The sequence below is a fragment of the Anopheles arabiensis genome, chromosome 3, assembly GCF_016920715.1.
Source record: "Anopheles arabiensis isolate DONGOLA chromosome 3, AaraD3, whole genome shotgun sequence".
Taxonomy (NCBI): Eukaryota; Metazoa; Arthropoda; class Insecta; order Diptera; family Culicidae; genus Anopheles; species Anopheles arabiensis.
Window position 1 is genome coordinate 30,544,271 of NC_053518.1, and position 23,332 is coordinate 30,567,602.

The 23,332-nt window shown below is 46.6% G+C and overlaps 3 protein-coding genes across 20 annotated transcripts in view; 2 read left to right on the forward strand and 1 right to left on the reverse strand.

The window, feature by feature from the left end:
• The window catches only part of LOC120900285, a 100,238-nt gene extending 83,471 nt beyond the window's left edge, over positions 1-16,767 (forward strand). Inside the window, exons 3-7 of the mRNA XM_040307078.1 lie at positions 4,181-5,350; positions 9,781-10,376; positions 10,442-10,761; positions 10,841-11,316; positions 11,385-16,767. Coding sequence (XP_040163012.1) covers positions 4,181-5,350; positions 9,781-10,376; positions 10,442-10,761; positions 10,841-11,316; positions 11,385-11,537 — 2,715 coding nt within the window. The 3' untranslated portion in view covers positions 11,538-16,767. The remainder of the gene's footprint in view (positions 1-4,180; positions 5,351-9,780; positions 10,377-10,441; positions 10,762-10,840; positions 11,317-11,384) is intronic.
• Positions 16,768-18,865: 2,098 nt separating this feature from the next.
• On the forward strand, positions 18,866-20,016 carry LOC120904939. The gene has a single exon (XM_040315469.1). It carries the CDS (start codon positions 19,257-19,259, stop codon positions 19,836-19,838), a length of 582 nt encoding a protein of 193 aa, XP_040171403.1. The 5' UTR covers positions 18,866-19,256; the 3' UTR covers positions 19,839-20,016.
• Positions 20,017-20,075: 59 nt separating this feature from the next.
• Positions 20,076-23,332, reverse strand: part of LOC120904937 (piezo-type mechanosensitive ion channel component) — a 39,159-nt gene continuing 35,902 nt past the window's right edge. For all 18 annotated transcript variants that reach the window (XM_040315453.1, XM_040315452.1, XM_040315451.1 and 15 more), the window contains 5 exons: positions 22,929-23,253; positions 22,112-22,860; positions 21,614-22,044; positions 21,312-21,534; positions 20,076-21,240 (listed from right to left, as the gene is read on the reverse strand). In XM_040315453.1, the coding sequence (XP_040171387.1) occupies positions 20,922-21,240; positions 21,312-21,534; positions 21,614-22,044; positions 22,112-22,860; positions 22,929-23,253 (2,047 nt within the window). In that variant the 3' untranslated portion in view covers positions 20,076-20,921. The remainder of the gene's footprint in view (positions 21,241-21,311; positions 21,535-21,613; positions 22,045-22,111; positions 22,861-22,928; positions 23,254-23,332) is intronic.

Genomic DNA, 23,332 nt, shown 5'->3' on the forward strand with positions numbered 1-23,332 from the left:
ATCCATGTCACCTGCACAATACTGCCGCAATCACAATTGCTTCAAACAAATGCCGCCATGTGGTGAAGCCGTTCAAGCATAATCGTCTTTGCACACGTTCACACATTTGAGAGATTATTTGAGCAGAAAACTATTACGAAACTAGCGGCTCCCCATTATTATTTTTTTAATGTCACACGATCGAACACGATCGATTTGCCAGGCGCATAAAAAAGCAATATCGAAAAGCGGCAAAGCCCACCCCACAAAGTGCAACAATATTTCAACGCCAAGCGTTTCATAATGTCTAAATTATTGTTTCGAACCGCGGGGCCACACTACAACAACCGATTGAAAAACGATTTCTCATACGCACGCATAGACGCCCCCCCCCCCAAAAAAAAAAGGGCTGCCTTAGTTTGCATCGACAACGAAAAGTTCGATTTATGTTTCGTTCCGACTCACTGTCCATGTCCACTGTCGCCCTATTGGTGCGGCAAAAGAGGAGGTTTTTTTTCCCTTCCATTGCGCACAAAACACACCTGAAAAAGGGTTTGTGTCTGGTCATCATTGTTCAATGCTTTATCTATGCAAACGAAACAACCACCACCACGACCAAATTCGACGGAACAAATAAATTACTAATTCCGATTCCGCTCTCGACAGCCTGAGTGTCTTCCCCCTCTTTCGTGAGCGGAGAACTGCTCAAAATTAAAATCACACGAAGGTCACATCGTGCCGACACACACGCCCTCAGAGACAAAGGGGGTCTCCCCCCCCCTCCCGTTCGAGTCGCTCCATAAATAAGTCACTCTGATTAAGCAGAAATTCTTCCCCCGGATGGACATAAAGATTGTGGCCAAACCAGGTTGTGGTGTGCCCCCCCCCCCGTCCCCATCAATAATAGACACCCACCCAGCTTTTTGGTTTTTTGTTGGGGACGGCGCAAGGATCCCTCAATTCTAATTTTACCCCTGCCGGAGCTGGAGACGAAACGAAATGTTCATCCCATCATCATAGCCAAATGCGGCTGCAGCGGCTGCACCAAACCGGTACAATATGAATAACTCACCCTCACCCGCACACTGGGGGAACCTGGGGGACTCAACTTCAGCACACCGAACCGTCAAAATTATAGCCCCGTACCAAGCCGAAACACCCTTCAAAGCAAACGCCGGCATCCAGGGCCCCAAAACATACCGAATCGGGTCTGGAAAAGGTGTGCCGTTTGGAGTTCCGAATACCTACAGACCACACCATGGACCTTTATTAAAGGGGAAGAGTGAGGAATGGTGAACTGGGGCAACAATCGAAACCGTCCCAGGGATTGAAGGGTGTGTGTGTGTATGTTGGGGGACTGTTTTATGCATATCATTTTAATTTCCTTTCGATGCATCGCCGACTCGTGGGGCATCGGGTATGTTTTCCGATCGTGTTGTGGCTGTGTTTGGCGTGTCCGGAATGTTGGGAAGTTGTGTCGAGTTGGGTTTTGATGTGGAGCTCATGCTCATTGAGCACGCTTGCATGTAATCTCTTGTTGTGTGTGCTTGCGTCTTTTTGTGGAAAGAAACTTGAATGTCTTGATGGTTGTGATGTTTGAGTTTCTTGTGACCCTTCTTTCAATGTGTTTACGTATCAATTTCGCTCTTGCAGCAATCAAATATGACACTGACATTCGCTTGTCTCACATTTCTTAACTCGTGGCATTGACCTCTAGATTGATGGGCGAGACTTATTCCTTAAATGCAAGAACATATTTCCCAAAAAAACGCATTCCTACTCCAAAATGACTCATCCATGATATTTGGTGCTCAAATTTGACAATAAAACAACGGATCATTACATCACTGCTTCCGTTGCGTTCAATAAATTCTTCACTCACAGCGTCCCAACAAGCGACCAAACTGCCCTGACCAAAACAACCTCTATAATGCCACCAGCAGATGGACAAAGTCTCACAGAAGAAAGACATCACAATCACTTTGTTATGGTGCATTAGCCGCCACTGCCCGGTTTCGGCCTGTGTCTGCACCCATTTCGATCGAAAGATTTAATTCGTTTCAATTGGTTTGCTTGCCTTTGGTTGGTGGCGAAGGGGACGCATTTTTGTTTTCTTGTTTGTCAATTCAAACGTTTTGGAGTTCAAAGTGGAGATAGAATGAAGATGGAAGTTAGACAAGAACAAGACGTCTAAGAACTTCTTGTGGAGCTGTGGTCGTAATTTGATCGATCACATTTCTCCCAATATTGAAGGACCAAAGAAAAGTTTACAATTCTATAAATAATCAAGATATTCAATCCAAACCCGACATCTCTTGACGTCCAGTAGAGTGGAAGACCAGTAATTCACTATTTTATAAAGTTTGGGGACGACATTCAACAGGAATATGTATTTCAATTTATTCTAAACACTTTAAAAGCTTTTATAAATATCTAAATCATAGTTAATTGTATCACTATTGACAGTTTTACCCTCAATTATACCAAGATCTTACGAACTATCTCTTTGATCCAATTACATTCTGGATTGCTTTACGTTCCACATTGTTTCTCCAGTTACAACTCTATTTGGGTTGCATTTATCCACGTCAAATCTTCATAAAACTATTTTTATTCCCCTGCGTATGCTGCACCATGCACCCAGGGCCTTACAAAACCACCCATTCGTACCGAATTATGACACTCCGCAAGAGGATAATGCGATTATTCGCATCATCCTTCTTGCTCATCATCATCATCATAAAATGCCAACGGAATGAACCCATCTGCCCACGGGGAGGGCAGCGGGTGAGCCATATTTTCCGGCGGTGTCCAATAAAACCATCCTTGGTCGGTTTGGTCCTTCGTATCCAATTTCACACACAGCCATCCGCTTCCCCCATCCCGTCCGCGTGGAGGCAAAAAGGAGACACACAATTGATTAAAGAGCGCACTTGTCACACTGGACGCCTTAGGAACGATTTGTTTGCGATCTGCAATCTGCAGCAGAGCGCGCACCGTGTTGCTTGCCTCCTGGCCGCCTGTCACACGCCAGCGACAAAACACTTGACGCTAGAGGACGGAAACCCATTCGAGCATAAATCACACCATGAAAGGCATGTTCATGTGTCGGGTGCAGTTTGACAGCCCCGCTCCGTGAGATAGAGAGAGAGAGGGAGATACCGTGAGCGATGCCAAAGGGTATAGTGTTACATTACGAACATAACAATCCGGAGCACCCGGGAGAACACAAGGCCTGTGGGTGTAGGGAAGGACAATAGACAACAGGACCACTCAGAACAGCAATGACTCGCAAAAGGTACACCCCGCGCACGATCACATGATACAAGCAATACGACCGACAGGGAGACACAGAACCATGTTGCTTCGTTGCTAATGTCCGCCGCCGATGTAAATGCTGGAGTTGCTGCCGGCGCGTTGGGTATGACGTCGGTTTCAGTTGCAATCGAAATTTATCACACATACATACACTTTATTGCGATCTGTTGTACGTCCGTCTCTGGTCGCTACTGTTTATCGCCCCCGGTCTCCGGCAATGGCCCGAACAGAACTCGACACGAACACTCCCCATTTCTGGCTAACCACATTCTCCACCCAGACAGACTCGGGTCAGGTCGTAATCCTTCAAAACTCCATTGCCATGTCTCCCCAAAAGACGTGGATGGGAAACGGAGGGGATGACCTACATTTCGGAAAAAGCATCCCGACATTTGTCACCATTGTTGTAGCGCGCCACCGATTTTGTGTGGTTGAAGTTGGAAATTTTGATAACTTAATACGTAATTTGTCTCCCGAAATTCGTCTCGACATCTCCCAGAGAGTGTGGGGTCGCGTGATCTGTGACATCGGGCTTTGACCTTCTTGCTTCCCAGTGACAGTGACGGATGCCGCAAAGTGACAGGTTAGAAAGCGATTTTCCTACTCCGTAGCATTTGCGCTTTTGTTGGAATTAATGTCTGGGAAGAGGCAAGCGAATGTAATGCATTCGTATTCGGAGATTGCAATTTCCGGAGGCAACTTTCAGCGGCTAAAAACTGGGGCCTGATCTCTCGAGAAAGCTCCGATGTCTGATGCTAAGTGCTTTATAGTGTATCAGCCCATGTTGTATAATCTGCATCTTATTCCTTCCACCTATTGCTATCTGTCTCTATCCGCGTGTCTAATGTATTTCCATTTCTCTCTTTGCTCCCAATTGCACCAGATATCGCACCTGCAGCCGCACGATCAACTGCCGCACCTACCGAAGCCGGTCGATCACTATCCGCAGCAGTACGGTCACCATCACCTGAACGAACCGGCGTACGACAGCACGTTTGCCAGTGCCCGCTACGGTCCGAATTTGTTACGCTACGATCCCGGATCGAACCCGTCCTCGCAAACGGGTTACTACGCCGCCGACTACCATCACTACCATCACCACCCGGCGTACCAGCAGCAGCCGGCCCGGGCAGCGCACCGGTCCAGCAGCAGTGCAGTAGGTGCCGACCCGATCACGGCCCGCTCGGTAAGCGAGCGGCTGAACAACTACGACTACCGCAGTGAACGTAACCGAGTCGCCCTGTACGGTGGTTACGGCACGGAGCCGGAACGTTCATCAAGGGCCCCGATCGGTGGTATCCTCAAGAACAACATTACGCCGAGTGGGAACTACCACCACCACGGCGGTGGCAGCCACAGACCCCAGCAGCAGGCACGGGCACTGATTTACGACGACGCACGGCAGCATGAGCTGTGCAATAACGTGCGCGACCCGTACCAGCGTACCAGCGTGCCCGGTGAGCCCAAGAACACCAACAGTGTCGTCGACCTGCAGCGCTACAACGTGAACTACAGCCTGAACTTTACGAAAAATCAGTACAACATACTGATCTCCCCGCCGCTCCATCCGGACCTGGGACCGCGGGTGGCCGTCCCACCGTACGAGGAGCAGCAGCCAGCGAGCAACCGGCCGGCGACGACACGCGCAAAGCATCAGCTACCACACTACAATCAGCGGGAGCGTCCACCGTGCCCAGCGTCCAACGGTCAACCGAACAACAAGAAGTCAGGAGACGGAACCGGGAAGAAACCGCCGACCAACACGGTGAACCGCCACGAACCTCGGGCGGGGCACGAACCGGGTGTGATACTTTCCGAGAAGCAGTTGCTAGCCCAGCAGGAAGAGTTGGCGGGCAAGATGCAGCGGGAAGAGATCATCATCGAGCACAGCCAACTGATGGGTGGAGATGGACCGGCTTCCGCAATCATACACCCGGGCGCCGAACGTCCCGGCCAGCTGCCGTACGATCATCGACGAGGTGCGGGAAGTACTTCCGGCTCGAAGGGACTCGGCGCGTTCAGTGTGCTGACGCAGGGACATCACTTTACACAGGTAGGTGTGCAACTGCTATGTACGGAACTGGTTACTTCTCCCCGAATGAGGAAGAAATCAACAGTGACCCAATGACAGACATCTCATAACACGATCACGAACGATGAATAACGGCCCTAAGGAAGTTGAAGTTGTACGATAATGAGTGGCCACTTGCCGTCTTGCGTGCCGGGCACAGTACTTCTAGACAGCAAAATTCCCCCAGTTCTCCTCCAATAACCAATATCTCTACCGTCATCTCCAATATCTGTGATCCCTCGTCCGCGGAAACGTGTTTTCGATTACCAATCATCATAAAGGTGTCACTTCCTTCCAGAGCAACGAACTTGTCCACTGCTTGTGGAGTTCCGCGCGTAATTGAATTCAAATCACGCGCATTAACTCTACGCCCAAGAGTGTGCGCGGAGTGTGCAAATCTTAGGCACTGCTTTAGCTGCGAGCTAGCTCATAAATTGCACCACAAATTGAAATCGATCGGGTAAGGCTTCTCCTTCTTTCCATTCCCAGCAGCAGAGGTGATCGAAAAAAATGAGGACTATCTTAGATAATGACGACTTTGGAAAGAGGTCCAAGCTGAGTGTTTTTTGCGCGCAAAACTCAACAGGCTCAATCGGGATTTGAATTTTCTTAACCCGCACGGAACCTGTTCTCCGGTGAATTGAACGTTTTAAATGTTTTCTTTCACATTCCAGACCCACAGTCATTTAGACACGCTGGAGGAGCAACACAAAAAAGGTTAATATTCCACCAAACGGTTAGCAGGATAGCAAATCGAACTGATCAGCAAGATGATCAGCCGATGATAATCCACGGTGGTGGTGGTATAAACCTAACTACTGAATCTTTATCATTTTACCACCGAAATCCGTAGCACGGATGCCACACCATTAGCTAATTTATTGCACTCACACACCCGTTTGACGGGGTGCAGGTTTCAACGTATTTTACTAGACAAAAGATGACCCTAACCCCTTCAAATTTTCTGGGAAAAAAATGGTTGGATGATCGTAAAGAAGATCATGCGGTGTTTCGCGAACTCGTTGGGAATGGAAATGCTTGCTGTCGGTGGTCTGACCCAAAAGAACCCTCACCGCGGTGTTGACCGTGGTCCATAAAATTCCTACCATATAATTTATGCAATCTTAACCGACCTCTACGATCCTCGGACCGGAGCAGGTGTTTGAAGCACTGGCAACCATTGACGCCGTATCAGTGAACATTTGGATACCTGCCGCTCGGTTGGAACTATTTCATCGCCTGCTGCAATAACTCGAACCCGGGGTGACTGTGATGGTGTCTGTACTAGTTTGAATTTCGTCGCCTACTGGTACCTGGCGCGCACACAGCACCCGGTTTATGGCGGTGGATTGAGATGTGGAACTTAACTAATGTCGATGTCGAATGTCGAATGCCTCGCTCTTTTTCACTCTCTCTCTATCTCTCCATGAGGCCGCGTAGGATGGTGCGCAGCTACCAGACCTACCTAGACCAGAACATATTCCAATGCTAAAGGCGCCCACCGCTCCTAAGCACCGGTTATGAAAAGGCTAATTAATATTTAATGGAGGTTCATATCTCGTGCCTCACGTGCGCCGTGGCCAACGACACCACCGCGACGACTTTGTCACTCGAACGTCGCACTGGCTATCTGTGACAGGGCTGACAGGGCTGTACCGGCGGGCTCTATCGGCCGTACGGCTCGGAATGCAAACAGTCTCGCGCGCTGGAAGAAGAAAAAACTTGCACGGGTTGTTTGTCTCGTCTAGTGCGTGTTTGTGCGAGTGCAGTAGAGTGCATTGCTTGCTAATTCTTGCATACCGAGAACGAAAAGATCAGACCCAACTTTCGTTTAGTTACACGGTGGAATGTCCCGAGACGATGGGATGAAGGCCAGACTGCTGGGAGGATGAATTCCAGTGACTAGATGTTCCGGTCATGTGGCCGGCCTTCGCTGGAATGATTCGTAGAAATAATCAGACTCTGCCGACGGCTGCACAAATTCCAACTGCAGTTATTCTTTATGATCAGTTTTATGGGATTATTTTTATAAATTAAGTTATTATTTGTCACCAAGCAAGAGCACTGCTAGCTTAGTGGATGTGGAATAAGCCGATGACTTGATGCTATCATACTCGAACCCACAACAGGTTCACAAGCACAAGTTTTATCCCAAAAACCAGTCAATTGCAGACGACTTCATAAAAATAAGCAAACGGTGCTGAAAGATATCTGATCGTTCGCGAGATATGACACTAAATCCAAACTGAATCACTCCAGTACTGTGCCCGGTAGCATATACGGTGAACTATTAAAAGATTCCAAAGGATATTCTCACTTGAACGGTAATGAAAACGAATGGCTAGGAAGCAAATCCACCTATTGAATGCTCATAAACTTCTCAACCCAATGGCGCAGAACGTTTTCCGCGTACACCCAGAAGAGTTGGGTTTTATGTCTTCCTGGCGCAGCAAGCATTCCCCCGGCAGGGTTGTCCGCCTAACCGGTCCACTACGACCACTGCCCACTCTACAGTCGAGTTTTATCTATGCAACGATAAAATTAACCAAAACATGTCTACAACGTTCCCACCCTGGACCGGAGCCCGGTCCGAAGCATAGATCAATGTCGTCCTTCTTTATCGGTGACAACGTCTGATCAAAGCTTCGACCGGTCTAGGGTACCTAGCACCAACAACAGCCCCTTACTCTGCAGGTGTTGAAAACGGCATGTTTCGCACCTTTCTCACACACACACACAAGCTGTGTCGGGAAAAGTGTGTTTTCCAATTAAAATTAAATTGTGTACTTTTCATAATTGACCGGTAATTTACAGTCGGCTGGTGCTGGCCCGGCTTGTCGCATAGGCATTTGCATTTGGCCCACGCACATCCCACCGATTGTGATCGATGATCGATGCAAGTAAGCAGTAATTGCCAGCGACGGCAACAGGTCTAACGGGTTTTGTTTCGTTTTTTTACCCCTGCAGACAATAAAAATGCATTTCTACGTGTGTGCCTTCAGAACTCTATCGAAATGCCGCAGCGATAATTGGATATAAAGGGGATACTGCAACCGGGTCAATGATGTGCCTTTATTTGGCAGATCATTATCGGTTGGCATTATCGGCTTTTTATTTACACGAAGGTGCATTAAATTTTGCCAGCAGGATGTGAGAATGTGAACGGGGAATGTTTTATTATTAGTGTAGTGGATTGATATTTTGTGCTATAAACAGTTTAAAATATTTCTTTTGAATTGGACTATTAATTGGATTCACACGTGTTACCGACTATTTCGGACAAAATCTGACTCGTAAACTTTGGATCGATTCAAACCCAGTTGGGCGTTAAGATTACATTGTTATTGCAATACTACAGCATTTAAATCTGCAGAAAAAAGACAAAGATTTAGGTCGGTAATGTCAATTAATCACATAACACATTATAAATTACGAGATCTACTTGGGATCTTAAGGATTTGGAGACAGTCCTTAACGAAACTTAAAATCTTTCTATAAATTGCAAGATCAAAATATCTAAATTTCAAGAACTTAACAGCTCTCCAGAAATTGAAACTTGATTCTTTCTAAGGTCATTGCTAAAAGATTATTTTGATGACAATTATCAAACAAGATCTCAATATCCGACCCAAAGCCTGTTTCATTCTTGAAAACTGCCCTTGAAAAGCTTGCCAACCCGTGGTGACCATACCAATCAACCCTTTTCAGCATATCAAACATCCTTCCCTCCATTACGAAACAATTCGAAAATTAGTATTCCATGAACCGTACTGAAATGCTTTGTCACTGTTCAGTCAAATGAATGAGCGCAAAAAAAACCTCCATCGACATTCCTATTGATTCTGCCCACACGTCCATGCGCCATGCAGTAATGAGCCGCTGTAGGCCCATTTTCGCTCATCCTACGCGTGCATGGTGTAATCACACATAATTGCACTCCACTAGACCCGCATCCCGCCGGGCTTTCGTAGAGTTAGAGTACTAGTGCATTCTGAACGCGCAACTGCATGCAACAATAGAATTGTTGGCCTCTTTTATTCCTTTTTGTACGCCGTTTGGTGCGTTTGATTACAATTTCTCCATCATTCCGGGCATCGGGGGCGTTTTGGGACATTAATGTCAAATAATGTGCATCCACAACGACGCGTGATTGATCGAGAGTATTATCATTTTCACAAATGACAGACGAGGCGCCAAGACAACAAGCGACAGAGAATAATATGAATTTCTCGTCGAAAGAATCATAACCATGGGGCGCCATTGGGATGGATAATTTACATCTCTCAACAAACGACTGGCACACAAAATGGAACATCCATTGCACAATGCACATCACACTGACAAACAACCATAATCAAAAGTCCCCCAACTGTATCCTCTATGTTGCATTCTTTCCGTCCATTTTCTTCCAGATAATTGCAGCACTCGCCGTATCGCTCGGCCCGCTTGCCGCCGGTCTTGGGAAAGGCTACTCCAGCCCGGCCATTGACAATCTGCAGGAGCTGCAAAATGTGAAGCGCGGCAACTACACCCACTTCTCGGTGAACGATCAGCAGGTCAGCTGGATCGCTAGCCTCTCCCTGCTCGGCGCCCTGTTCGGCGGCATGTTCGGCGGGTTGGCGATGCAGTACGGGCGCAAGCGGGTTCTCACCCTGATGTCACTCCCATTTTCCATCTCCTGGTTACTGACGATGTTTGCCAAATCGGTCGAAACGATGTTCTTTACCGCGTTCGTCGGTGGATTTTGCTGTGCGATCGTTTCAACCGTGGCGCAGGTGTACGTGAGCGAGATCGCTTCGCCGGACATTCGAGGGTTCCTCAGCGCCATCCAGAAGATTGCCGGCCACTTCGGTATGCTGATCTCGTACCTGCTCGGGGCGTACCTGGACTGGCGCCAGCTGGCCATGCTGATCGCGATGGCACCGATAATGCTCTTCATATCTGTGATCTATATACCGGAAACGCCGAGCTTCCTAGTGTTAAGAGGGTGCGACGAGGAGGCACACCGGTAAGTGTGCACGCGTGCAAGACTGTCCACTATGGTACTAAGGTACTTATTTCCCTTTTTCCCAGCTCACTGCAATGGTTGCGAGGACCGCACAAAAACGTGGAGCTCGAGCTGGACACGATCCGCTCGAACGTACGGACGACGCGCATGAATCTGCTGAATCGACTCAGCTCTTCAGCGCCAGCGACCGCGAACGGTACGGTGCCAGTAGATGGCACCAACGGCCTACCACTGGGAGGTGATCGACGTCCCGGACTTCGCCATTACATCGAGATGATCTCGTTTTCGGCGATCGTCGCGAACGTCAAGTCAGTCCTGCGCAACGCGCGTCTAGTCAAACCAATCCTCATCACGTGCGGATTGATGATCTTCCAGCGTTTCACTGGTAGGTCCTAACATTGTGATCTCCCAAAAGATCTTAGTTGATCTCATTAACACCTTCTTTTTCGATCCTTCCCCACCAGGTGCCAGTTCGTTCAACTTCTACGCCGTCACCATCTTCCGCAAAACGTTCGCGGGGATGAACCCGCACGGTGCGGCCATTGCAGTAGGCTTTGTGCAGCTGCTAGCCTCGATGCTTTCCGGTTTGCTGATCGATACGGTCGGTCGTATCCCGCTGCTGATCGTCAGCAGTATCTTCATGTCCCTTGCGCTGGCCGGGTTCGGCTCGTGCGTGTACTATGGCGAAACGAGCAAGATGCTTGTGGCCGAAGGAGGCGTCCTATCCGACGTTAGCATGGCGGCAGGCCAGAACGACTGGATACCGTTGCTGTGCGTGCTCGTGTTTACCGTGGCCTTTGCCCTAGGGATATCGCCTATCTCCTGGCTACTGGTTGGAGAGCTCTTCCCGCTCGAGTACCGCGCAGTAGGCAGCTCGATCGCTACCAGCTTCAGCTACTTCTGCGCCTTTCTCAGCGTGAAGACGTTCGTGGACTTTCAGGTATGGCGGCTCTTCTTCAACATTCTTAAATTAAATTCCTAACCTCGTTGTTATGTCCCCCTTTGCAGAGCTTTCTCGGGCTGCACGGTACGTTCTGGCTGTACGCATGCATATCCTGCGTGGGGCTGTTCTTCGTCATCATGGTCGTGCCAGAAACGAAGGGCCGCGACCTGGAGGAGATGGACCCGCGCTACGTGCGAACGCTGACGATCAATCGATGAGACATGGGAACCCACGTAGAGTATTTAGTATAGTATTTAAGGGACCGTTTCCTTTCCCGTCTGCGGCACGGCTTGTTGGAGGTTGCGAGCGCTTCTAAACTCCTTAAGTCTATAAGGGAAGTCCCCTGCGCCATCCTATTGCTTGGCTTCAAGGTGTTAGTTAAGTAACTACAGAACTGACCTCCCAGAGCCGCAGATATGTCACGAAGTGTGAAGTACCGCTCGTTGGACAAGTATTAGACAAACGTCAGAGAGTCCACCAGTGGAGGATCGCTTTGGAAAGGAACCCCCATTTTTTAGCTCAGCCGCTTAGCCCTCGTCGGACGCGGTCGATTGGTAGAGCATTTAACTAGACTGTGCGTAGAATGTCTTTGTGTTTGTGCTTTCCCTCAACGCGCCCAAACACTCCGCGGTAGTACTCGAATTGGAGAGATGAAGGAGAAATCAACGCAAAATCGAGCAATTGTTCCTAATAGAGTTTCGTCGCTTGTTTGTGTTGGTGGTACTACCACGCTGGTGGGTTTACCTGTCCACCAGGTGCTTCTAACGTAGGAGGAGCTAGAAAATCTAAGCAAAAAAAAATGATTTAAATAGTGAAACTCGTCCAGTTGAAACGAAATATAAAACAGCAAACAAAAAAAAATACGAAAGTGGAGGTCCTAAGGCTTCAAAAAAAAGAAGGTCAATTGTGGCCACGGTGTTCCCGCGTGCGGCAAGCCCGCGCGTCCTTAGATGGTAGCAAACAGAGAGAGACAATAATTTATAAAGTAGCGCGAAACACAGAGTATAAAATGAACAATTATAGTAAACCGTTTAACAAAATTGAGGACTGTGCCGGCCTGCACAGTCCTGCAGACTTATAAATATAGATATATATACAGATCTATTATACATACTTATATACATACAGAATCAAAAACAAAACAAAACCAGACTGGCCAGTTGCGGGCTACGGTCGGCAGGAGAAGTATTTTTAAAAAAAGGAAAACCAAGCAAAACGAACGCACCCCAGGAACGGAGGAACAATAATCTATACCGTAGACAGTGACACATAATCGAACCTTGCTTGCAAACTAGACAACTTAGACCCCTCTTATGGAGCAGTGTTGGAATGACGAAAAATGTGGGGTAAGAGTGCCAGTTCCGTTTCTTTCCCTGCTTCCTTGGGCAACAGAAATGTTCGGGGAGGGGTACAGTTTGCATTTGCCTAGCCTAGATCCTATATAACGCATGTTAGTGTACATACCGACCGAGAGAGATATAGAGAGAGAGAGCGTGCGGACTCTTACCTGGTGCGCTAGAGTTAATGCCGGCCAAGCCGGGTGTGCAAGATTTTATAAATCGACATATCTTCCAACAAACGTCAGTGTGACAGTTCACGATAATGGGTGAGCGAGTATTTGTCACCAGCAGACACGACACGAGGCTCGAAAGTGCGATTTGTAATGCAGATTGCATGCATTTAGGCGGCTGTATTACAACCTCTGCCTAAAGGTATACAATCTGCAGAACAAAATTGACTTATTGGAGCATTATGATAAGTCGCTTATTAGTACAGCGTGGAGACTTAAGTAAAGCTGTCACCCAACTGTCTAGTATGTAATCTGTTTTTGTAAGCGGCAATCGAGTAGGGATGATTAATTTATTTTACGCGTTTCCTTCACCAAGTCAATTCACCACTCTCCTTTTTAGTATCGAATACGTACACTGTTATCACACTCTTACTACTACTCTTACTAACTACTAACTAGCAGATCCCTCACAATCACACCCTATCTACCTGATATTGACATTAACACACACACACAGACGTACACTCAACCACACGTTGCGTATCAGTTGTAGCGATCAGTACAACTAAAAGTATATCAATTTTCCACTAGTACAAAGCTGGTTATATCAGTAATAGATGAAGTTTAGAATTGTACTGTTTTTATTGCCCGCCCCAAACTTTCACGTTAAGCGCACTGACGCACTATCAATCTCCCAAGCGTAGACAAGAGAGAAAGAGAGAGAGAAAGATCGACCAAAACCGCATTCGCACTCGACTCGAAATTATCTCGAAAAACTGTATCGTACAAAAACAAACACAACACAACAACAAAAAAAGTGAACCTTCCTTCTCTTTTACTCGATTCTCGTGTTAAGCCACATTTTACTAGCTCCGTTGTTTCCTGGTTCTATTGTTGCTTGTCCAAAGTACTACTACCTACTACTACTCTTACAAACTACTCTCCCTTTTTGCGCACAGGTTCGGAGCGGAAGTAACACGCGCACACACTAACACAGAAACACGTTTTTATATATTGACGACGACGTAAGCGACACGAGAACAGAGCGTACATCGATCCGAAGGAAAGAGGCTCACGACAATGAGCGTACCGGAATGCCATGACAATAAAGTAAAGCTGAGAAACAAATCAAAAACCGAGTGTTCAGTCAACTAGGTACCAAATGGGTATAAAATGCCTAGTGAAATAGAGTTGAAGAAGAAGAAAAAAAACAGATGGTATAACTAGCAAACTAAAGTAAAGCTTAGCTACTGATGTATCGCTCGTTTTTTGATGTGAAAAGTAAAAATCTACAAGAGCCTCCCAAATACGAGAAAACATTGCGTTCTCAGTAGTAGGGTTTAGCCATTCGCAATAGCTTTCTTTCGCTATAAGACCCATTTAAAATCCCTAAAGCTCGAAATGTCCCATTTTAAATGTATCGGAATGAGCCACAAAATAAGGATAAAAAAGTTGTAAACCGTTGTAACTGTATTCACAATTCGTGCTAAACGTTTCGAAGCAAACGATATCGAGTACACCAGGACAGTGTCATAGCATTTTTTGATTAAAAAACAAATGGGCTTTGCTTACTTATATAAACACCGCAAAAGCGTTTGCCTCTCGGGCCAAATCGGGATATGGGACGTACATTTAAAGAGGTGTTTTACGCTGTTCATACCATTAAACCAACGCAACACAAGCAACAGTGGCCACGTGACTTAGGGGGGGTTTTTTTTGTTTTTCGTTAGATCAAACAGGTTTACTCGTACTTACAGCAATTAAGTACCGAAAACGACTGCTTAGGTACAAGTGGTTTTGATGCATGAGACCAACACCTGACCGCTTCTTCATCAATTTTGTGTATTCAGCTTACGGTGTACTTTTGTGTGTTGGCAAGTGGCAATCGTACTGTGCAAAAAGAGAGAGAGAGAGGAGAAATACCGCAATAACATTATGTGTACATTGTTTTTGTCTTAAGTTGGTTTACAATCTGTAACGCAAATAGTATCGAAATGAATTTCATTTTTTTACAACTAAACATATAATTTGTTTTCTTTATTTTGTTACTCTTATTTACTTTTGTTACCTTATTTTTGATAAGTTTTCTCTTTATTTTACTTGTTATTTTATTACTTTTACAGCTTTATGTGCTTTGGAGGTGCTTGCTCAAAGAAAGGAAAGAAAAAACCATATTCCTCTTAAAAGAAAGAAATTCTCCGCTGCAAAATGGTGAAAAATATGTGCAAAATTCTAAAGCGTTAATATAAAAAAACAAACAAACCCCAAAAACCGTGTTATTTCCTAACAATTCGTGACCGATTCTACTACAGTAAAAAGCGTGTTGTAATAGAAACATTTTCTTCTTAGCATAGTACGTCGACAATATGATAGAGCGAATTAGATCAATTTTTTCTACAACGACACAAACCAAATACCAAATTGAAAACAAATAAAACACATTTGCTGTGCGAGTAGGATGGAATAGGTAAAACGAAATAAAATATAGAAAAAGAAAACATAAAAAAACGTAAGCAACACGCCAACCACATATACAAACATATATGCAAGACAACAACAACAAAAGAACAACAACATTTCGCAACATACAACCACAAAACAACGTCAATAAATGGAAAAGAAAAGGAAGAGGAAAAACATACTGAAACTCCAAGAAAAGTAGCTTTAAATGTGACAATAAAAAATGATAGTTGTTTATTACTTAGTATCGCATGAGTAAAAGAGTAAAAAAACTAAGGCCAACTAGAAAAGCCTAACCTATCTTGCAACCACACTTACATTCATGATATAAAAGGAAAGAAAAGATAAAAAACCAATCAAGAGAAACGTAAAGGAAAAAAACGAAGTTAGCCAAACGAAGAGAGATAAATTATTACTAAAAAATAAAAATCAAACTTATTACCATAGGTAAATTTATGAGCAAAAGTAAAATGAGACAATACAATGCACTAGGCAAACAAGATAAGAAGGAGAAGAGATAAAAGTAGAAAAAAGACGAAAATAAATTTAGAATCAATTGCTAGCGAGGAAGAAGCAGCACACACTATTTAAAAAAATGCCGATTGGTGTTTTTTTGTTGCGATTTTGCCGACGGTGGTTAAAACGATGTGATCTGTTGTGTCGATGATTGATTCTCTTCATTCAGTCTGAAACAGTTAAATAAGTTTTATGGTTCTTTCCATGTTGTCTGTTACCGCGATCTCGTATACGGTGTGATCGTGCTTCAAACTTTAAATTTTGCCAAGCATAGCCAACAAAAATCTACTCTGCTCGTCGGATGGTGCCGGTAAGGTAAGGGACACCAGTTTACTGTTATGCCGATGCTACCGAAACCCCCAGATTAAGCAATGCTTTAAAGCTCTATTTAATTGCTCTTCTAAAGAGACTTATAAACAAACAGGCAAACCAGAATAGCTAAATATACAATAAAGAAAGCACAGTGTTCAACTAAAAAAGAGAAGAAAAATAACAAACAATTTATCTGCGGCATGAAACCACAAAGAGAGAGAGAGAGAGAGAGAGAGAGAGAGAGAGAGAGAGAGAGAGAGAGAGAGATAAAGAAAACAGATTTATCATACACCGAAAAATGCGGAAACAAGAAAAGAAAGCTTATAGCGTTAATAAATATAAAAAAGGTAAATAAAATAAAACAAATTTAACATTTCACTCGAACTCAAATATCAAAAGTAAAGAAACGAAAAGTAAAGGACAAAAGAAGAAAAACCGCCCCCAAAGCGTATCTATTAATGAATGAAAACGGAAGATGAACTTTTTTGCTAAAAACGAGTTGAATTGTATGTCCCTTTTATTGATTTTATTGAAAGTTTAATCGAAGAAGAGGAAAAAACAAGAGGAATAAAACACGAACAAATCGACACTAGAAACAAGTGAGGCTAGACTGTAAACAGTACACCAAAACAAATTAAAAAAAAAAAAAACAAAAAACCGATAACGAAACAAAATGAAACCAAACAACATAAGTTAGAACACAATTTTGAAGCTAAAAAAACATACAAACAATTGTAAACCTCCTCCCGACAACAGCGTTTCAGTCGATTAATAGATCGTGCTTGAAGAGTGTGTGTAAGCTATATAATGGAAAATGGATATTGTCCTCTGCAACATTCTTCTAAGCTAAACGGTCAACTGGCCACACGTTGGAAAATGAAAACGGTTTTGCCAGTTTGTCCAATTTGCCCCCCAAAAAATAAACAAAAAAAGGAAAAATAGAACGAACACATGTCTTAGTATTGTTTTATTTTTAGCCTCGGGTTTTTGGGATTTTTTTTTTCAGCAGAACAGAAAGAAACCCAGATTAACAACATGTGACTGATCACGTGAAGTGTTTGTTGGGTTAATCTTTCGCGCCTGTTTCGATCGCTCTCGTACGTCATAAAACAAACCCAATTTTTCCTTTCCTGTTTATAGGGACCGCCCTACCTTAATATCCTTTAACCCGCAGGAACCCTTTAAAGTTCCTGGAATAGTGCCCTCACCCCACACAAACCCAGGTTCTTACAGAAAGAGTTCACTAGCCTAGAGTGGCATTGGAGACCAGGCGGTGTTACCTCACGCGCCCAAACCATGACCATCGATTGTGTGTATATACTTAGGCGCAAATTGTCACCACTTCTTCGACACATTCGAGCCGACCGCTGAGTGCGACTAATTAGGCCGTTCTGTTTCCTCTCCGTCCCTACAGGAAGCGGCCGCCCATCCAAAAACCTATCCACGTAATAGGATTACTTAACGCTGCCCGCCCAGACATGACGTAAAGTCGCGGCCCGAGCTCGATCAAACAGCACGCTACAGAACGATTCCTTTGCCTCTCGTGGTGCCTCCTGCAATGGCTTGTCTTATATTATTCAACAGTCGTTACAATGCTAACACCTCTTACTCAACAGCGGACATACCTCCAATTAGCTGCCAGCATGGCAACAGGTGGTACTACAGTAGGGCCACGACGCACTTATAAATTACCCCGGCATTGCACCACCAACCGACAGTTGCAACCGAGAACGCATTCGGAGAACACAACACAGGACAAAGCCATACAGTGAACCAATAGCATCAATCTCAGCATGATACAACCAACTCGCGTGCTGCTGCTAGCGAAGGAGAAAACCAAACAGCTGCGCCATTCGCTCGAACCGTCGGAAAAGTTCACTTGCAAGCTGGACCGCTTCCTCACCGTCTACCAGGGCTACAACAGGCTGAAGCCGAAGCTGTTCCCCAAGCGGATGAGTGCCATGTTCCCGTCCGATGTGGTGGTAGCGAGCGAGGGTAGACCGCAAACTGCGTTTCATCCTGCGTTCGGGACAAGTGCCTCGCTCAAACGGCACCAGCAGGATTGGTCGGAGAAGTATCAGCGCTCAAGGCCGGGCGGAGCGGGCGGGTACGCGATTGCTGGCACGGCGAGGGAACGAGACGCGGAGTCGGGCCGGTTGCAGATCGTCGCTGGTACGGTGGACGGTGGCCAGATCGATAAGCGGAAAGTGTACGGCGGTTCGGTCGGCAGGGCGAGGAAACAGCATGGCCGGAGTCCCCGGCGGGTGGTGCTGCGTGCTGCGAACGATTCCGGCGCGGATCAATCGTCCGACATCCTGTGCTCGTCGGTGTTTCTCACCTACCGGGAGGGGCTGTTCTTCAACACCACCAAGCAGCAGCCGGCGGGAGCAGCGCGGGAACGCAATTGTACCGATGTGTAGTGAAATCACCTCAGAAATGTATCTGTTTGTGTGTTCGTTTTATGTGTTTAAAATAGTGTTTAAGTGATTTCCACCCCAAAAAACTTTTGCGTGAACCATTACTGTACTGGAGCTTAAAGCCACGTGCCTTACACAAGTGGAAAGTGATGGCGTTTTTTTTAAACATAAACTGTGTTCTTGTGTTCCTCACTTTAAGCAATAAAATGTTTGTTTAAACCTAAAAAAAACAATAACATGTTTACTTACGTAGATAGAGCTGCTGCTCCTGCCGTTTCGCGTTCCGGGATTCTTCCTGCCAGGTTCCGATTAAATTTGCGGTGAAAATCCTCATTTGACAGGTTCGAGCGCGCGTTGAGCAATTATTCCCGACCAGCGCCCGACAAGGATAATTAGATTACTCCCATGCACCGCCATCGGTGTAGCGCGGAAAAACGCAAAAACAATCATCTTCTAGCCGCCGCCGTATCTCGGGAAGTCAATGCAAGATTTTCATCCATCGCTACAATAAAAAAAGAGAGAAGTAAGAGAAAAATATTAGCATAATGTTTGCTAGTGAACGTGACTTGCATCGCACCACCACGCCAACAGAAAAAGGAACTTACCTCCAAAAGCGAGTATAAAAGCTGCACTACCGCACCATTCGGGACTGCAGAGAGCGACTGCTTGCCGGTGCGCTGTGAACAAACCCAAGTGAGCAGTGAGTGTGTTACCGCGTTACCATGGCACGGGTAACGCTTGCGCTGGCCGTTTCCCTGGCAGCTTACGCGGCCTACTACTACGTGCACTTTGCCGAAGCGCAACCGATCGGATCGTTGGTACTGGCGGCACCACACTCCCAGCAGCAGCAGCCCGGTTCGTCCACCTCCGACGAGGCCACTATAAATCATCTTCAGCAGCAGCACCAACGGCTCAAGGATACGAACGTTTACCGAGCGAGATCGAAAATGCGGCCGCACGATCGAAAGTACCCTGGCGTAATTGGTGCCTATCAAGCGTACCGCCGGACTGTGCAAGGACCTCAGCTGATGCAGCGTAACCCAGCCACAGTGGACCGGTTTGGCGACGATCCGGCTGTGGACGAGCAGGACCAGATGCGGTTTAGCTTGGAGGGTTTTCTAACCGGCGCCAGGACGCCAACACTGCTGAACGATGACGAGGAGGAGGAGGACGACGAGGATCATGAGCAGGGGGGTGATGGCTTGATGAAACGGTTCGACGATTATGGTCACATGCGGTTCGGCAAGCGGGGCGGCGAGGGCGACCAGTTCGATGACTATGGGCACATGCGGTTTGGCCGATAAGCAGGCGGGATAAAGGGACATTCGAAGGGGCTTTGGAAGTAGGTGGTGGTGTGTGTATTTTTGTGGGGAAAACACTTGTGTGTACGGTTACTAGCGTAAAAAAACGAAACAAAAAATGCAATTTGGGGTGGTAAATAAAGCAAAACTGCTCTGTCTGTGTGTGTGAAGTATACTCTGATCGATTTCTGTTTCTCATTTGTGCTTTTTTTACAATTACATTAAAAAGTTTTGTCTTCAAAATATTAACCACCATTCAACTTCACCCGGAAAAGTTCCAGTTCCGGCATGGGTTTTCCGCTTTATTTTTAAATGTTACAAATTTCGATTGAATTACGCACTAGAAAATGAGATGAAATGCTGTTGCAGAAAGGAGATGTGAAACAACAAATTCGAGAGGGATGGTTCGCCGGGAGGGGGGAAGGTGGTCACTGGAAGCAACGGCAAAGCCCCACAGCGACCGTGATGATCGTTTCTGATGTATGCAAAAAACTGTTTCGAATCCAAATAGGAGTGGGGATTGATAAGCGAATATAAATTACGATAATAATGCACGTGTGAATCTCTCTCTCTCCCTCTCTCTTTCTGACCCCACATTAACATGGGGAAATGGGGCTACGCGTTCGACTAGCATTGCGAATTAAATTCTAGCATAATTGTAAATGTAAACGTTTCGTTTCGTAATGTTTGGCGCCATTTTGATGTCTTCTATGTACAGGTAACACACAATAACTGTGCCACTTTGTTTGCTGCGTTTACAATTTCTTGTCGCATTAAACTAAACCACGCTGCCGCCTGTCGATTGTCTGCTGTCTTCTCGTCCACTTTAAATCCACTGTCGTAATGCACTCTCCTGCCTACCTCTCTTCTACCGTTTATTGCTTGTTTTGTTATGCAGTTGTGTGCAGCTGTTCGTACCAATAACCTAACAACGATCAATAAAAGTATCCAACTTCAAAACACCTTCCACCGCGGAACTTCCAACTTCAAACACCACGTGTCCCACACGCCACGCCCTAACAGTAGCAGTAAGTTCGCTTTGTATCACAAAAAACAACAAAATATCATCAACCACCGGGCATCCCCCTACTCCTGCTTCGGGTGCGTTTCGGGCTGATCGGTCATCGTGTCCGTTTCGTCGTCGCCGCCGCCCTCATTCTTTGGCCGCGTCCACTTGATCATCGTCTCGGGCGACCGGTACAGGAACAGCAGCTTGGCAAACAGATCCTCCTCCAGCGTAAACTCGGACGATTCGCGCACGAGATAGATGTCGAGACAGAGCTGCAGCACCCGGTCGACGTACGGCAGATCCTCGAACATGATTTTGGAGCTCGCGCCAGAAAAGATGCTCGTGCGCAGCATGCGCGAAAACACCAGTATCATCGTCGAGTAGATACCAATAATGCTGAGGAGAGAGAGGGTTAATTCAGCTTATTTTTTAACACACAGCGACCCCCACACTCTAGAGCTTCTTACCCGCCCGCCGCAATCGAGCTGATGGTGCTGGGGAATATCTTGTCGTTGAACATGTAAATCACCAGAAAATTGGTGCAGTCAGCATACGGCAGCCGGGAAAAGTACTTCTCGTACAGCGTGTCCGTACAGTCCTCCATCGCTTGCCACCAGCTCGTGTTGGACGTTTCGTCCATGTACAGCTGCCGCAGCTGCATGTTGCGATAGTTCTCTTCGTCCTCATCGCCTGCAAACAAACGCGAATAAAGGAGAAAAGTACGCGTGAAAATCCATCATTTGAAAGGCTACTTGTCACCACCGCTTACCGTCAGCCGTTTTAACCAGCTGATGAACGGGCCGTATCGAGCCACTGTTTTGGACGCGCAGAAACTTGGGCATAATGTTCATCAGTACCGCCATTTCGTCCGGTTTCGTTCGGCTGAGCGAATTGATTAGCGCCTGCCGGGCCGGCCCGTCGTACAGCTGGTAGGTGCGCTCCTCGGAGATGACGCCCGGGTTTTCCTTCGAGTTGGTCATCCGGCTGATCGTGTACCGGAAGCGGCACGTTAGCGTCACGTTGTTGATCAGATCGTACAGCAGCCGGTTCCGATCGGGCGGGGAAATGTTCCAGATCGACGCGGAGCTTATGCCGAGCTGAACAGCCGCCACGTCGGCCGGTTCGTAGTTTGAGAGGAACGTTTGGGCCGATCGCTCCATAAAGGGCGCCGTAAAGTTGGACCAATTGTTTGGTGTGAGACTGTAAAAACGAAAAAAGAAAAATTAATAAATACATTCACCATTGGAACATAATCAAACACTCTTACCCATAAATGCTATTGTTCTGTGCACTCATCGCGTACACCGGCTCGTACGTCCCGATGCGCAGCTCTACCGACACGTCGTGCGGAATGTTCGGCTGACCGACCGCATTGCTAAACGCAAACAGGGCCAGCGGGAACCAGATCAGAAAGATTATGCCCAACATCATACCACCCCCCATCAGATACTTCACCATTGCGCCCTTCTTCTGGCCGCGCGGTGCCGGCAAATCTTCCTCCAGCTGCCGCATACACTTCAGCTGATACACGTTCGAAAAGATGTCCTCCATCTTGAGCCAATCGAACAGCGTCATCGACGTGTCCGTCCAGATCCAGTCCATCAGCGTGCGCAGCTCGAACAGGAACGGCACCGTCATAAACAGCTTGAACCCGGAGAAGTTAGCCATCGTGAAGCCCTTCGTCAGGAAGTTGCCCAAAATGCGGGCCGGATAGCCGCACCGTATCTGGTACGCCGAAAACAGCAGATAGAAACACTTGATCATGTAGTACAGGACGGGCGGTGTGGTTGCATTAAAGTTGCGCTCGGTCGTCGCGGGCAGCACGAAGAACATCCACACGTGCAGCCCGATGATCAGTATGAACTGGAAGATGATTTTCCCTTGAATATTTTTCCGCAGATACAGCGCCCGGTCGACCACGATCAGGAAGAACTGTATGATCAGCATCAGCAGGAAGGTGACGGGCACGCGGTTTTCCTCAAAGTACGACAGTACGCCACCATCGCCGTCTTGTGTCTGCGCGGAAACGCGAAGCAAATGCGGTTAATTATCTTACAATACGATTAATTGTTCGATTAACCTACCCCGAAGGACGAAAAGCCGAACAGAATGACGAAGAAGTTGATGAAATCGCACAAAAACATGTACCCGTACACGTCGGTCGTTTTGCGCGACTGTCGATCGAGCAGCTGCACGAAGAACGCCTTCAGGGCGGCCGAGTAGCGCAGGAATGCTTCCTTCGCTATCTGCGGGAAGTACTTCTTGGTCGGCTCTGGGTGTATCGATACGCAGAGTACGTTTGATTCCTCTCCAATCGGCTCCTCGACGATCGTGCCCGCCTTTTCGTTGATCTTCACCATCGACAGTCCAGTCAGCTCTTCCGGTGGACGTATTTCCAACGTTTCGCGCCTGCAAAGGGGGAACATCAAAAGAAATGAAAAAGAATAAAATATTTAAATAATTAGTTAACTAGAACCAACTTAGCAGT

Excerpts from the sequence above, each read along its gene's own strand:
- LOC120904939 (XM_040315469.1), top strand. The coding sequence starts at position 19,257 with ATGGCACGGGTAACGCTTGCGCTGGCCGTTTCCCTGGCAGCTTACGCG.